Source organism: Ctenocephalides felis, unplaced genomic scaffold (genome assembly GCF_003426905.1).
Source record: "Ctenocephalides felis isolate EL2017-DRISC unplaced genomic scaffold, ASM342690v1 CF-g0.4_SCAFFOLD_01886, whole genome shotgun sequence".
In the NCBI taxonomy this organism is placed as follows: Eukaryota; Metazoa; Arthropoda; class Insecta; order Siphonaptera; family Pulicidae; genus Ctenocephalides; species Ctenocephalides felis.
Window position 1 is genome coordinate 167,370,228 of NW_020538040.1, and position 17,842 is coordinate 167,388,069.

The 17,842-nt window shown below is 30.7% G+C and overlaps 1 protein-coding gene across 2 annotated transcripts in view; it reads left to right on the forward strand.

Annotated features, from left to right (window-relative positions):
* The window catches only part of LOC113377161 (serum response factor homolog), a 69,770-nt gene continuing 51,928 nt past the window's right edge, over positions 1-17,842 (forward strand). For both annotated transcript variants that reach the window (XM_026617383.1, XM_026617384.1), the window contains exons 1-2: positions 1-555; positions 6,872-7,141. In XM_026617383.1, the coding sequence (XP_026473168.1) occupies positions 160-555; positions 6,872-7,141 (666 nt within the window). In that variant the 5' untranslated portion in view covers positions 1-159. The remainder of the gene's footprint in view (positions 556-6,871; positions 7,142-17,842) is intronic.

A 17,842-nucleotide genomic window follows, 5' to 3' on the forward strand; every position in this document is an offset into this window, starting at 1 on the left:
GATCAGTTTAGTGTTCTGCGCAAAGAACTTCGCTTGGTAGCGATACTGTGTAGTGTGATCTGTGCTTGTGTGTTTGTGCCTCTGTGCTCTGTGAACACAGTGCCGTGAGTGACGTATGTGATTATAGATTCTTCTAGTGGACTGGATTCACGATTTACCATGGATTATAACATGGGATTACTCAGTGGTGATACACCATCTGAAATTTACGGAAATCCCAATGTCACCCTTGGCAGATCTTCTAGCGGCCTCACACAACAAATGTCTCGAGCCGGCATGCTCCAAACAAATTGTGGCGGTCTTAATAGAGGTCTTAAAAGGCCTAGCTCAGATTCTTGTTTTGATGACAGAGGAATGGGCTCGGGAATAGGGCTTGATGCCTGTGGCGTACAAGACGTCGTAGATGACAGTTATACGTCAATACAACAAAAGAAATCGCCACCTTCCAATGGGAAAAAGACTAAGGGGCGCGTTAAAATAAAAATGGAATACATAGATAATAAATTAAGGAGATACACGACATTTTCTAAGCGAAAAACTGGCATTATGAAGAAGGTACGATTTGCAAACTAAACATAACCTTATCAGATGGCTTAGTTGTCAAACATAACATCGTGACCGCTCGTGGACCCTCGCGTGTTCTCGTGCGGTCTCATGGGGATACCCATGTGAATCGGAACGCTCTATCTTTAACAAACATGTTATTGTCATTTTTAACTTCCCGTAGGGTAAGTTATAGTAATCGCAAAAAAATCGAAAATGAAAATTTTTATATATCTTTACGTTTCAGAGGTTTCTGAACATTTTGGCATACCTTAGAAAAAATGGATGTATGTGTGTGTGTGTGTGTGTGTGTGTGTATGTGTGTGTGTATGTGTGTGTGTATGTGTGTGTGTATGTATGTACGTGTGTGTATGTATGTGCGGATACAAATTTTCGTCGACGATTTCGGGAACACGGATAAACCGATTTGAATAATTCAAAAAACATTCGATTCGTATTGATAAGGAGACGTGCTGATTAGTTTTTGGCGAAGGCAGGTCTAGCCGTTCCAAAGATACGGGGCAAAAAGTGCCGAAAACGGTAACTCAGTTTTTAAGAGAACGGAGCGTCCGATTTGAATAATTCAAAAAACATTTTACTTGTATTGACAAGATGAAGAATTGATTAAATTTTCATGAAGGCAGGTCTAACGGTTTCGGAGATCAAATGAAAAAAGTAAAAAAAATGCCATTTGGCGGCCAAAAATGATCATTAGACATATGCACATCAAATTATCAGATATTTTATAGAGATTTTAACAATAAGTATGAATTTGGTTTACAGTCCTATGGGTTCCGTACCAGTGTTTACGCGTTAGGCGGCGACGTGGCGCTTTACGCTCTTTGATAATTCGTCTTTATGCAGTTAAAGCAGTACGATTGCTTTGAAAAAAAGTTTAGATCTTTCAAAATATGTCACAATAAGGAAAATATTTTTTTTTTCAAAAAAAAAAAAAATAAAAAAAAATTTTTTTTCGAAAAAAAAATTTTTTTTCAAAAAAAAAGTAATTTTTTGTCCAATTTATAGTTTTTCAAAAATCTTATTTTTTCGAAGTAAAATTTTTTCAAAATTGTTAATCGTTTTTTAAAAAAAAAATAATTTTTGGTACGGGAAGTTCCAGCAATTTGCCTTAAGGCACGATGCCTTAATTGCCTTAAGACAGAATTCCACTTACAGCTAGTTCTATTTTTATTTAATTCATTAATATATGTTGTTTGACTAAATTAATCTCTTTTCATATTTGATTTTAATCACTTTTAAATATTATGACTATTATTGAACGTAATTTCATTTTGTTTTATAAAGTTTATCAATTCAGTATACGTTTGATAACAATGAATGTTTATTATAATACAAATTAATTGCAATAGTTAATATAATATATCGAATTATTGATTTGTTTTTTAGCCTTTATCTTGTAAACAGTTATTGTCTTCAAAAATATTATTCAATTACATGTACCAATTGTTATTGATTTATATTATGATCACTTTCGGCAAATAACATGTCGCGACACTTAAATCGAATATCCGCGACTTATTTTCGGTTATAATCTTAATAATAATAATAACATAATTATTAATAACATATCGTGGCTGTATTTGGATTTTGCTCGATCAGATTGATTTTTGAAAATGAACTCTTTCATTAACAGTTGTGCAAATAACATTATTAATAAAAAAACAACATTGGACTATTTTTAAATCAATCGATAATTAATATAAACAAATATAGTTATCTGACAAATATATGCGTAACAAATATTATTCGCATATGTTTTTGTAACCATACATGTATATATTGATATATGTTCATATATATATATATATATATATATATATATATATATATATAGTATATATGTATGTGTATGAATATTATGTATGTATATGGTATTCCATGGTATACTGGTTAAGCTCATTCGTGAGCCTGGATAACCTGACATCATGCAGTAGTGATGTTCATTTCTGCTTAAAAATATAGATGAAAAATATCTTCACTCTTTTTTTCGGGCACTACGGTGTGAAATGGCAATGGGAAACCTTTCACACAATTCTTCCCTGAATCAAGTTAGAGTTTAATTCATCTCACGGATCTGCTCTTACTACCCATATTTTTCAAATGTATATATGATGTAATTAGCTGCCAATTCGTTGCATTAAAAATTTGTTAATATTTACACTTGTTTATTTTAACGTTTCATTCAGCAAATCTAAATTGCAAAATATTTTTTAATAGATTTATTGATATTTCTAAAAATTGCCCGAAAGAACTAATCATGAAATTAAAAATTAGGTTATATATATATTAGGGTGGTCCTTAATGTGGACATTTTCCAATTTACTTGCTCCCATGGGCTCATATGCCTCCAAATTGATAAAAAATCCAATTTAAATAAAAGTTTTGTATGGAAATAGCATGAAAAAATTTTCAAGAGTTTTAAAAATGTTTTTTAGATATAACTTAGCGAACAAATGAATGAGTTTTATTCAAAATTCGACGCTCTACAAAATAAATTGTAAAAAACCTATTTTGTAGAGCGTCGAATTTTCAATAAAAAATGACACGAATTGCCACTCTTAATTCATTTGTCGCTAAGTTATACCCAAAAAAACATTTTTAAAATTTTCTAAAGTTTTTCCATGCTATTTCCATACAAAGTTTGATTGAATTGCGCTCTATCTAAACGTTAATATTAAGAGCTAAAACTTCTAGAGAATTGTTTTTTATCAATTTGGAACCATTTGAGTCCCTGGGAGCAAGGAAATTCGAAAATGACCATTTTAAGGACCACCCTAATATATATATCTATATATATAAAAGAGGATCGCTTTATGTGCTAACACTTATAACTCACGAACGGCTGAACCGATTTAGATGAAAATTGGCAGGGAGGTAGTTTAGAGCCAGGAGAAGGACTTAGGATACTTTTTATCCCGATTTTCAGTTTAATTGATAGTATATTTATATATATATATATATATATATATATATATATATAAAAAATACTAGCTAGCCCGGCCACGCGTTGCTGTGGCTCAGTAATTGGTGGCAGAGAGGTAGTTTAGAGCCCGTTTTTCATTCTAATTCAGAATTAATTATTTATAAACTATCCATGTAGTTTATTCAATCTATGATACTATATATATATATATATATATATATATATATATATATATATATATATATATATATAAGGTGAAGTGAAGTTTAATTATAATGCCGCGACCAAGACTATATATATATATATATATATATATATATATATATATATATATATATATATATATATATATATATATATATATATATATAAGGTGAAGTGAAGTTTAATAATAATGCCGCGACCAAGACTGAAAAAGAGCATTACTTACATTTACATGTACATTTTGTCGAATAACTTATTCCCAGTTATAATTTCCCAGAATTTATCAAAGAATGGTTAGTAATATATGAAGGTACGGGGTTAAAAGTTTCACGACCAAAGTGTCAAAATCCAGTAAAGCTGAAGCATTGTTTAACAACATTATTTGAAAGTGAAGGAAGAAAGATGTATAACCAGCTATAACCTTGATTCTTATGACTTTGATATTGGGAGATAAACGGTCATCTTTGAAAATCCATAGTAAAAGTATTTTCTTCTGTTGGTAGCTTTTTAGCATTAGTTAAAAATGAAATTATTTTGTAAAATACCTTTAAAATTAAAATAAGACATTAAACCTGTTTGCCATCTGGCCGTTCCAAGTTACCCCGCCTATAGGGTAAAAAGGTCTAGATAACGAATTTTTGAAAGACAGCAAAAAAAGCACATTTTTAAAATGACGAAGTCTGTAGTTTTACTGAACGTAGTCAGCTAATCGTTCGTTTGAAATATTTTTCATTCTCTAGAAATTGTTTAGAACATACCTTACTTAGCAAAACAACGTTTGCCGGGTCAGCTAGTATATATATATATATATATATATATATGTATTTTTATTCATTTATTTATTTTCACTAGTATACGTATCCAAGAATATTAATTTGAAAATAGTGTATCTCTATAGATTATTTTCAAATATTTAAAAGAAGATATATAATTTAGGTCAAAAATCGTGCCAAGATTCTAATAGAAAGATTTATAAATGTAGAGTTATTCCATTATGCTTAAAAATACCATATACATTTAAACACCTTCAACAAACTTTTTCAATGTTACATCATCTGAGATGTTATATATATATATATATATATATATATATATATATATATATATATATATATATATATCGGCATCACATCATTGTCTATCACATAACACGCGATTGATACAGATAGATTAATACTTATATAATTAAAATTATCACTTCACTATTTACCAAGATTGATTATTATTTACCAAGATTATTACCAAGCAAACTCCAAATATAGTACAAAACTAAATTCTTAAGATTTAGTACAAGAATTTTCCTCTATCACATCATATTTAAACATCCTGGGGGGTCGTCCATTAATCACGGGAGGTTTTTAGGGGGAGGAGGGGTTTGACAAAAAATCACTATATATCACGTGAGGGAGGGGTATAATAAGATATCACGTGTATTCATTTTTTACCTGTTTTTTTTTTTAAATCCAAACATTTTCATCAAAAAAACAAAAATTTTACAATTTTTTCTCGTAACCAAAATACACGTGATGTTTGCTGGCGGAGAGAGGTTATTTTTGAATATCAACACTTATCACCAAGGGAGAGGGGGGGTCCAAAATCCTTAAAAAATTGATCACATGATTAATAGACGCCGCATTATCATGTTTAATTCGGTAAAGATAGATGTAAATACATAATATGAACGTATGATAAAAATTATCGACTCAATGAACGAACAACAATTATTCTAATTATAAGACAATTTTACTAAAAACCTCTGAAACATATCAATATAAAAAACTAACGTTTTAAAGATGGCAAATTTGAATTCAAATTAGATAAGAGTAAATATTTAAATCGCAGTAATGAATATTTTTTTCTGTTTTAAAAAACACAAAATTCTAACTCGAAATTTCAGTTGGTATATAAATCAAACATGATGATGCATTTTGATAGAAAATTCTAGACAAAAAATATTAAATATGCGAATGAGCGACTGCAAAAAACGATGTATTGTATTACAATCCAATATTTTAACTAAATTTAACGTGAATGTCACAAGAATTAAACACAAATTATAAGTTGAAACAATATATTGAATAAATCATGAATGAATTTTTGAAAGAACTGAATTTAAATTTACACTAGAGCTATTGTTAATTTAAATCTAAAGCTTAAATAACGTTATAATAATATTTACATATATATGCTTTATATAATGTATGCGAACAATATATATATATATATATATATATACATATATATATATATACACATATATATATATATAAATATAATGGCTGGTCCATCTAGTGGCTTAGTGATATAGTGATCTTACGGTTTAGATATTTCTGAAAGAAAACATATAAAGTATTATACATCGCTAGAAAGGTCTCAAAATTCTTAGTTTTTTTCCCATATATCGCAACTTCGAATTCCGCACGACGTGGCCTACAGGCAGGTTGCTATCGATAAATTCCAATTTTTAAATGGGCCACACAGGACAATAAAAAATAAAACATTACAATAACAAAAATAGTTTGTTAATTAACATATAGAAAATAACCAATATAAAGTAAACATTTTTTTTATTGTTTTTCCTGATGTGATACTGTGAAAAAGAAAAATTCAAAAAAATGGTTGCTGAATGATGACACACAACCGTGTCGAAACGTATAAATATTTTATTATTTATTTGTTCTCTTTTATTTCGACGATTGGCTGAAAATCAACATTCAAGAATATACATTCTTATATTTTTCATATATATATGCACATCTGGTTCGAATAGAATCAGTGGCGTTGTGCTAATATTTTTTTACCGGAACGCTAAAATTGAAAAACCGGTTCAAAAATCGGTTGTCATGTATACCGGTTCCGTCTGAAAAGAAAAAAAAACAAAAATCATTACAAAAGCCATTTTTTGCATATATATGTATGTTTATCACATATAATAGGAACATTTAATAAAAATTAGTTAAATTATAAATTTTAAATAATGAAATTCACTTATAAAATGTGTGTAGCAATTTTTTTTTAATTTCTTTTGCCGGAACGCATACCGGCCCAAAAATAATTTGTCGGAACGACGTTCCGGTGCGTTCCGGCTCGACAACACCACTGAATAGAATGTAATATCAGTATTATTAGAATTTTATTCTGATTATAATAACTTGTTCTTATGATGACAAACTATTTCAGGCATACGAGCTTTCTACGCTAACTGGAACCCAAGTCATGCTTTTAGTGGCTTCAGAGACTGGACATGTGTACACATTCGCTACGCGAAAGCTGCAGCCCATGATCACATCAGAAGCTGGTAAGGCTCTCATACAGACGTGCCTGAATTCCCCTGATCCGCCGACCGGTAATCAAGGTGGTCCTGGTGGCCAGGGCGGCGACCAGAGGATGTCGGCGACAGGTTTCGAGGAGACGGAGCTCACGTACAACATCGCGGATGAAGATACCAAAGTAAGACAGTTAGTATACGGCTCTGGCGCAGGCATGTCGCAAGCGCATGCGCAGCACGTTCAGCAACAGCAACAACAGCACTATGGCGGTCATTTAGACGGCGGTCCCATGTCCGCCGTGGGCATGAGTCCGCCAAATACGGGTGGCGGCATGATGGCCGGGCCCGATCAGTCGCCAGCCGGTTATCAGCAACAGCATTGCCCCTCGCCTTTGCCGCATCAGGCACAAGGCTCCTACTTGCATCAGCACCATAACCCGCATCAACAAACCCTCCACCAATCCCACCACAGTCACCATCACCAGCAGCACCACCATCATTCACATGCACACCATCAGCAACCCACGCACTCGCACATGCATCATCATCAACAACAGCAACGATAGTCTATTAAACTTATATAGGCTTCATTCGCGACGAAAATTATTTAATCTAAACCAAATTTTAAATATAAGGAATAAGAAAGAATTTTATAAAATAATTTATTAATTTATAGGGTTTAATTTCTAAATAAATATTAATAATTCATCACCGAGTCACGTGACAATTTTCCGAATGAATTAATAATATATTCAAAATTACATTTATTGTACTACGATGAACAATTTTTCAAATTTGGAAAATCTTTCCAATTTGTGAACAAATCTCGTCGTTATTGAGGCCTGTTTGTCTCCAAACTAAGCCAATTTACAAAAAAAACGAAATTCGCAAATATCGAGCATTTGCGAACGTTTATTTTCATTCGTAATTTAAGGGGCACAACTAGTTTAACCGCCTAAAAAAAGGTGATTTTTGGGAATTTCTATTAAAAAAAACTACTTTATCAGTCATTTCAAAATTTTAGTGATATATTTATACATGTTTTAAGAATACATAGTAAAAGTTTTGAAGAAAACAATTAAATATTTTTTAAGTTATCGTCGATCTCCAACGGCGTGACAAAAAAAGGCCCTTAACTGCTGCAGTGATTCCGGCCTTCTACGTGGATGAAATTTAAAAAAAAATCGCGGTAAACTAGATAATATTGTCTGTAAAATGAACTACGATAAAAAAAATAAATCAAAAATTGACAAAATGGCGGCGTTTTGAAAAAAAGTCGAATTTTACCCAAAATTTTGGTCGTTTTTCGACTGCCAAATTTCGATTTTCGATCCGATCAAAAAATCGATAGTTCATTTTACGGCGAACTATATGCAGAACATGTAAAAAAAATTTGATAGTGATCGGATCATTCGTTTTTGAGTAATCACTGCAGCAAATTCGGAAAATGTTGTTTCGAGAAAAACGCGTTTAAAGATAATATGGTCGTTGTACTATATACTATATGTATACTTTTTAAATGGCTGTAACTCAAAAACTATTTGAGATATCGATTTGAAATTTTAATATGTATAAACAAAAATCGTTTTTTCAAAATTTCATACTAGTTGTGCCCCTTAAAAAAAATCCCGAAATTCGCAAATAGCGATCATTTGCGAACGTTCAATTTTATGCGTAATTTTAATAATCATCTGTTTTGTCGTTATGCCAAATTATACAAAATATAGATTATTGTAAAAAATGAAGATACGTTTCATGTGCCATATACATTTAAATCCGCTTTATGATCTTATGGTGTTCAATACACGATAAAATCGATATAGCCTGCAAATATATTGTTATAATTTAGGCATAACGATAACATTTTCTATAACTTCAATTCATTCATTAGTATGTATACGACTTGTTTTAGCCAGTTTTTCATATACTGTAAGTAATAAAAAATCAGTCACTTGAATCAAGTAATATAGGATGATGATGCATACGTACGATGTGCAAAACATATATTTTCAACAATAAACGAATGAATTTCTTAAAGACGAAGATTTAACATTTTTGTATTTTTAGGCCCATTTTATTCTTTTCGTATATTAGATCTAATGCGATTTTTATTGGGGTTTATTTTTGTAAAAGTATGCTTTTAGCAACAGACTTTTAGTGAACACGTTTTCGTCGAACAGGTCATTGTTATTCATCTGTGATTAATAACGTTATTGACCATATGGTCGTGCAACCTTGACTACCTCAAACATATGTATTAAAATCTCACGCTATTACTTTTTAGGCGTTTATTACACACTTTAATGCACTATAGCATCGTAATTATTGTCGATTTCTATGTGTCATCGAATGAATTTAGTATATTTTTTATTTAAATATGTAAATCATGATCAAATTTATCTCCGCAATCCGAAATTCGTACTCTCATGCTCCAAATTTATTATATTATTTATGAATCGATTGAACTCGTTGTATTGCGAACTTGTCCTATTTCAAGATATAAGTATTATTCCTACTATTGGATAAGCTTGTTGTGTGGTACAGAAACTGCGGAGGAAATTACGGAACAAATATCGTAAATATGTTTATATCTAGATATGCGTGATAATCACATGTAGAGATACACACGAATAGACAGTAATATATGTATATAAAAAGTTTGTATTGAAGCGTAGGAAAGCAAGTTTTAGAACTACCGCTGCTTGGCGCCGCCAATATACTAAATATATATTTTCGACCTACAATTTTTATTTTCGTATTTAGTCGGTTTTTATTATTGTTGCTTTGTATACCATTTGATACATGAATCAATTATTTTTAATGTATAATTTTGTAAAAATCATTTTGGCAAATACTTACATGATTTGAGTAGCACCGGTCAATTATGAAACAGTTTTACTTGCTTGGTATAGATTATTTGAAAATTTGAAAAATGTTTTTGTATCAATAAACGCTTTTTTTAAATGCATGTCTATTTGTCATAATCATTGTAATCTCAACTTAATAATGTAACGCATATCAAATCGATTATTTTTATTAAATAGTTTGGCAAATATTAGTATGGTTTGAAGTAGCCCCAGTAAATTATGAAACTGTTGCAATTTTTGGTATAGATCATTTGAAAATATTTTTGTACCATTAATCATTTAGCTTAAATTATAGCCACAGTTGGAATTTTTTATAAATAATATGCATATACATTCGTGTATCTCACAGGTTTTCAAATATTTTTGTGTCGTGGACCCCCAATTTGTCAGATATCGATTTTTTATCGCTGGCGTGTGGACTTCCCGAATGTTGTTATGAACCCCTGAGAGTCCTCATTAGGACCGGACCTTTTTGAAGAATCACTGGTGTATCTCATAATCTTTGTAATCTCGATTCAATATTTTAACGTATGATCAATAGGTATTAGAATTGATCTACTTCAATGATTGAAATGCTCGTGCTTATCAAGCCCAACCATTTTGCGACCACAAATCGAATGCCTACTTATGCTACAACTTACACTTTTTATTATAAAGTACAATACTTCTATATATTTCTAAATATTGTATGACTTTTTATTAAAGATAGTATGATATAAGTGAATGATATTAACGTGGTGTATTGTGATCTACTACCGTGAACCCTCATTTCCATTTTTTGCAACCCGGTATTTTATTTTCGCTGACGCATGGACTTCCTGAATGTTGTCATGGCCCCCTGGGAATTTTACTGGTGTATCTCAATCATTGTAATCTTGGTTCATTGTAGAGTTGATTTAATTCAATGATTTACATACTCGTGCTTAGTAGGTCTTTTCAAGCTCAACCATGTTGCAATCACAAAACGAATGCCTACTTATACTACAACTTACATTTTTAAGAAAAAGAACGATATTTTTACTTATTTCTAAATATTATATGCCTTTCACTACCCGGGTAGTATACTATCCACTACCGGTTTATCACACAAAAATTCATCATCAGCTTTTATATAGATTTATAGCATAAGACATACATATTGGAAATTGCAGTCTTTTAAACAGTATAACACATTCAGAAAGAATTAATATATAGTATCCGCGGTAAAAAAACAATATCACCGTGGATTTTTCCACCGAAAATAATTGTTACAATAATGTTGCCCACAATTTTTATAATTTCGTACTATGTATTAAGTGTTTTCAGTAATAATAATACCGATTTTTCCACCGAAAATAATTGTTACAATAATGTTGCCCACAATTTTTATAATTTTGTACTATGTATTAAGTGTTTTCAGTAATAATAATACCTAAATTACATTTTTCTTAATAATAATTCGATATACATTATATTACTTAAGTTCATATTTCAAATGAATTAATTTGTCATATCACGTTCATATGTGCACTATTCAATCTACGATCAACGAAATTAGTGCAGTAAATGAAGAGGAAGAAGGGTGTAATCTGTGAAATTTTGTGCTGTGTTTCAATTTGCATGATATTTTGGAATCTTTTGAACCAACAGTAGTGACTACCGTGACCGTCATTTTCCTTTCGCGGACACAATTTTTTTTCGCAGACGCAGAGAATTTCGTACTATGTATTAAGTGTTTTCCGTAATAATAATGTCTAAATTACATTTTTCGATATACATTATATTACTTAAGTTCATATTTCAAATGAATTAATTTGTCATATCACGTTCATATGTGCACTATTCAATGTACGATCAACTAAATTAGTGCAGTAAATGAAGAGGAAAAAGGGTACTGTGCTTCAATTTGCATGATATTTTGGAATCTCTTGAACCAACGGTAGTGACTACCGTGGACCGTAATTTTTTTTTTCGCAAACTCAATTTTTTTTGTGGACCTCCGTGTGTTGTCATGGACCCCAGGAGGTCCACTTCAGGAACCACTGTGTATCATATAATCATTGTAATCTCGATTCATATTTTAACGAATGACCGATATGTGTTAGAGTTGATTTAATTCAATGATTTAAATGCTCGTGCCTGTTTCGAGGACTTAATTTTTCAAGTGCGTGTCGATGAATTCGAGCCACCCATACACGTTCTTGTGACGTTTCACCATTCACTTAAGCGTTTCGTTCTTTACCTTTGGGCGAGCGGTTTATATGTTCGCCAACCTCTTTCGAGTTGCGCGCATTACACTGTTTTGTGTGGGCTACCGCCTGTGTTCTTGCGTTGCGCAGCGTCCGTTCCGCTCTTCGCAAGGTTGACTTTTCTTTCGAAGATATACACAGTAATCACGATTAATTTCTTGTCTCCGTGTGAAAGTTTTATTTATTTTTATTATTTTAGCATATTATTGATGGTCCGCAAACGAGAGGGCGTGTTCCGACATTCAGAGATTTACGGTGACTTAAAAACTCATCGTCTTTCGCTGTCTTATCACTGAAAGTTATCGATGCTTATTCTTATTCGGTGACTCATCGCGTTGGTATAATATATACTTTTTATTTATTGCACGTGTTGCAAAAACTAGACTAATCGTAAGGTGCCGATTCTATTTAATGATTTTTGTTGAATATATCTTATTAACTTTCCCGTAGGGAAGTCTTTACGTTTCAAAGGTTTCTGAACATTTTCGCATACCTTAAAACTAATGGATGTATGTGTGTGTGCGTGTGTGTGTGTTTTTTTCAATTTTCGTTCGTCGACATTTTGCGAACATGGATCAACAATTTGAAATTTCCAAAATTTCAACATTTCTCAAAAATCTATTTTTTTTTAAGTTCTGCAAGGTTGTTTTAATAAAGTAGTTTTTCGGTACGAAAAATTCCAGCAATTTGCTTGAAGGCAAGCAGTTGAAGGCACTTCTATGCACCACTGTTTTGAAATCGAATTATAATGTAATCTAACTATGATATTGAGGGGCCGATTCTGCCGTAAAATAGACCAATGTTATGGCAGACTATGTTATGTAGCAGTTTTAATATAAAAGTGGTACTAAAAACTGTCAATATCTTATGTGGTTGCTGTGCAGTCAAGCGTTTTAAATAGGAAACCTAACTTAGAAAACGCACAAATGTCAAAAAATGATGGTATCATAACTGAATCTTTGAAATATGGCTTGATAACATATGAGTGAAGTTCCATTTTATATGTAAAACGCCTGATCGCATAGAATGGAATTTCGACAGTATTTAGTGGCATTTTGTGTGAAAACTAGAACGTAACATAGTGTTAAAGATTGCCTTCAGCGATGGAGGTAATTTTGGTATTTTAAAACACTACACAAATTTTACAGATTTATTACAGAATACAGATACTTCCTTATGCACATAGAGAAATAAATGTGACGCTAAATAGATAAGGGTGTCGGCACATAACAATAGCCTTGCCATAACATTGGTCTATTTTACGGCAGACTCGTCCATAAACCTGGTATTTGCATAATTTATAATATAGATATCATTCTCGATTAGTCTTAAACAATGTTTAAAATACGGTAAATAATAAACAACAAGCATATTTAGTGGAGAAAATATATCAAAGTTTCTTTTTATTGGAAGTTCCCACGCACGCTGTGTCACAATGACCTATAGATGGATCTCCACTAGTTAGTTATGCACGGACATCGTGCCGTTGAAAATATTTTGTCGTATTTGCAATTTTCTTTTATTTTGTTCATCATACGTGATTCAATGAAGGTTGATTTTGAGAAAAAAATAATATTTTATTTTTTAAAAATTCGGGTACAAAGATATTTTTATTACAATGTTTTGGCTATCATATACTTAATCATGAGGTGTAAAATGCAGTTACAAATAATAATAATTACAAATAATAATAATTCATTCGGATATTGCTTTAAATTTATATTATATATAAAGGGTGTCTCAGAACTCCACGTCAAACCGAAACGAGGTGGTAGTATTGACCGTAACTGCCGTGAAAAAAAAGAGAGAAAAACATTCTTACGTTGTTTGGAAATTATGAGCTTTCAAGCAATTGTGGGACAATTTTTAGGACCGTAACTGTCTTGAAAAAACAATAGAAAAAAATTCGTAAGTTGTTCGAAAATTATGAGCTTTCAAGCAATTATGGGACAATTTTCAGGACAGTAAGTGCTCTGAAAAAAATAGAGAAACAAATTCTTACGTTGGTGGGAAATTATGAGCCTTCAAGCACTTATGGGACAATTTTTGTCGGTGGTCCTAGAAATGTTATTCAAAGTTACGATTTCAAAGTTTAAATGAGTGAAAGTAATAACATTTAACGACAATAACCGAATAATGATCAGAATTTCACCAAAGCTCTAGGTTGCACTTAAAAGCTCATAATTTCCAAACAACATAAGACAGTTTTTTTTAGGAAATTACGGTCAAACTATCGAGGGTTTCCGCTTTACGTCGAGTTCTGGGGCACTCTGTGTATATATATATATATATATATATATATATATATATATATATATATATACATCCTCTCATCATACAAACATGCAACATATTATATTCACGAGTGCCATGTCAATGTTTAGCTCTTAGTAATAATTATGCGTTCAAATAGGAGTATTTTATTACTTCACGAAATTAGCATAATATAACTAGATATGAAGAAAATAATTGTAAAACAACTGGTATATAAGTTTGCGCATAGCTATTACCAATATACATACCTACTCTTGTTGGGCATGCAAATTCCTAATATTTTTACCACTAAAAATGTTACTGGTCGCTCCCGTCAAAGTGCTGTGTTGCAATTTATGCTGAAAATTGCTATTGTAAAATATTTAATGTGTACTGTATTGTACTTATGCGTATTGTGTTTTGATCCTTACCATTTTCATGTTGCAAATGCTGATTAATTTGACGTCTTTATTGATATATATGTACATACATTTATTTCTATATTACATTATATGAATCAAAATTATCAGATGTGATAGAAAATGTCAGTCAGTTATGCTCTCACAAAATCGTTACATTTTTGCATTATTTAAGGGGGTATTCTGGTCTAGAGGTAAACAATAGTTTACTACATTTTTTGCAAGTTAATTAATATTTTGAGAATATAAAAAATGACAATTAAAAGAGTCATAAAGTTTTAACTGTAGGATGTGATTAAGCTGGGGTCTCGAAATATTGGCACTTGACCATACCCATGATTTTAACCTTCCAAATAATTTGAAGAAAAAAATACACTGATACCCCGCATAACGTACGTCTTGCACAATAAACGATGCGCATAACGAACTTTTTTTGGTCGCGAACGTTTCGCACAACGAACTTTTTTGCTTCACACAACGTACTATATCGTTGTCATTTGTAGTCAAAAAACATGTTTAAATAAATTCAAAGAGTGGACCTTGGAAATTTTTGCTCCGCTGTGAAAATATACTTGTTGGAAAACAACTATCGACAGTTTTTTTTTTTTTTTAAAAAATTCAGTAGCTAAAAAGGCACAAATGGAAGCAGTACGACTTTGATAATAACTTATTTCGTAAATCAGTAATATTAAAAAAAAAAAAGATATTTTACATATGTAAAATATGTTATTTTCTATGGTCACATTTCAAACTACAGAACGAATTAATTTTATTTTTATAGCGAACTTTTCGCACAACAAACTTTCTCCTGGAACGAATTAAGTACGTAATGCGAGGTATCACTGTTTTTATATATTATTAATTTAGAATAATGTCGCAATTGTGTAAACTACGCACAAGTTAAAAAAAAATTTTTTTTCGCAAAATAGTCTGAAAGAATAATATATTTTTTGACTTCTTGATATTCTTGATTTTTTTAAAATAGTAAATATGGGAATTTAGGGATGAGCGTAGTAGTCCAGTCATAATAGTAAGTTCACCTCGAAATTCGAGATACTTATCTGTAAGTCTGTAAATACTTGTTTATTGACACCCTAAAGTTGTCTCAAAACCTACATATGGTATTGACACCTTACCATATGTAGATTTTGAGACAACTTTAGAGTATCAATATACAAGTATTTACAGACTTACAGCTGAGCTTCTCGAATTCCGAGATTCTTACCTAATTTAAGCTTAAATGACTGGACTAATAAATAAGACTCTGTAAAAATTTCAAGTAATTTTGGTGCAGTAGAAGTTGAGAAATCGTGGGTATCGTGTCGACGAAAATTTTGTAGCGGAAGGAACCAGAGGCGGATTATCGTGGTCAAACAAATATATATATAAATAATTCAAATTTTAAAAAATCTTCTTGTAGACATATTTTTGAACAGTTAAACTTTGAAAATTTCCCAAAAAAGCGTTTGTTTTTTTTAATTATGGACCAGAATATCCCCTTACATGCGGTCGTTACAATTTGCAATATGAAACTGTGATTATATTGTGCATTAAGCACTCATCGTCATAATTTTATGAAATAGATATGTGCATGCGTTCTATGTGACAATGTGATTGTGTAGTGTTTTTTTGACATAGTTTTTTGTATATGCTTTTTTATGTGTCGTACAGAACACACCCGCGCGTGCAATTTGTCACGTTTCATATATTAATTTACTTATGAATGTGATACAAAATTAATCAAAACTGACGATTGCCACGCTCGTCTGTGTTCAGATTATTTTAAGTATCTATTAAGTGTGAGTTTTGATAAGAGATGAAAAATCTCGCTGTGATTCTATCAGCATGTGAAACAATGACTCCACAATCCTACTTGTATACAAGCATATACAAATCATTCCTTAATGAATTATGATTTTTTTTTACTGAAATTAATGTGTAATTTATTCTTTATGAATTTGTGTAACAATGTTAGTTGTTTTAAATGCAATCTAGTTTATGTATTATGTTTATCTATAAGATAACGAAAAGAATATATGTGTATTATTATATAGTTAATTATTGCATAGTTGAATTAATTTTAGTTAAATATAATCATTTGGTGATAGTGTTAGAACATAGTTTATCATTTCTTAAATTAATGTTTTATACGATAACGAATTATCGTATTAGGTGCGTTTTACATGCACTCTGATTAAGTAGTCAGTTACGTTATGTTCTAATTTAAATTCAATTTGGAGACGTCCGGAGAAATACTTTCGATTTCGAACATTTCGTATCAAGTGATTGCCAAAGATCTGTAAGAATACTTTGTGTAAATCAATCCAATTCAAATTTTTGATTTTTAGCCAAAGCAGCTTGAATATTATATAAATTGCATATCAAATGCTACATGCTAATATATAATTGTGTTATCGGTCAAACAAGGGTATCACAAGGGCTGACTAGTTTTGGAAATAAATTTTAATGTAAATTGTTCGCACGTGGCGTTTGTAAATTTATCTCTGAAATTTAAAATTTCTGAAAACTTACAGACTATAACAAGAAATATAGAGAAACTCGACATATTGTTGTCTAAAAATATATTTATTTAATAAAATACATAATTATATGTAATATATTAACACATCTAAATCTTATTGTACAAATTATATTAAGAATATTTAATATTTTTATATTATTCAGATATTAAACAATTAAATGGTAAATGAAATACTACGAGAGAATTTGAATAATTTATTGCTGCATTTCAGTGATTTTTATCAAATTAAATCTAACAATATATAAATACATTATAGATTTACATTCCATAATATTCTAAAGTTTCAACATTTTAGATACAATTCTAAATTACATTCACTTTTAGTTGGATGAACAATTAACCATATGGTTTTTTGTATATATTACAATTTTTTCTGGTCTTATCCAATTTTTTCTGTTTACATTCTCATTGTCTATTGCAATCTAAAAATATTATTATGATAAATAGTTTAAGATTAGCCTTTTTTTTTCTCTTATTCACATTCTAAACAAAAATTCAAATATTGTCGCCATATTTAGAGGTGGAAATTCATAGTACATAATTAATACAAGTTCAATAATTTTCTTGAAAACTG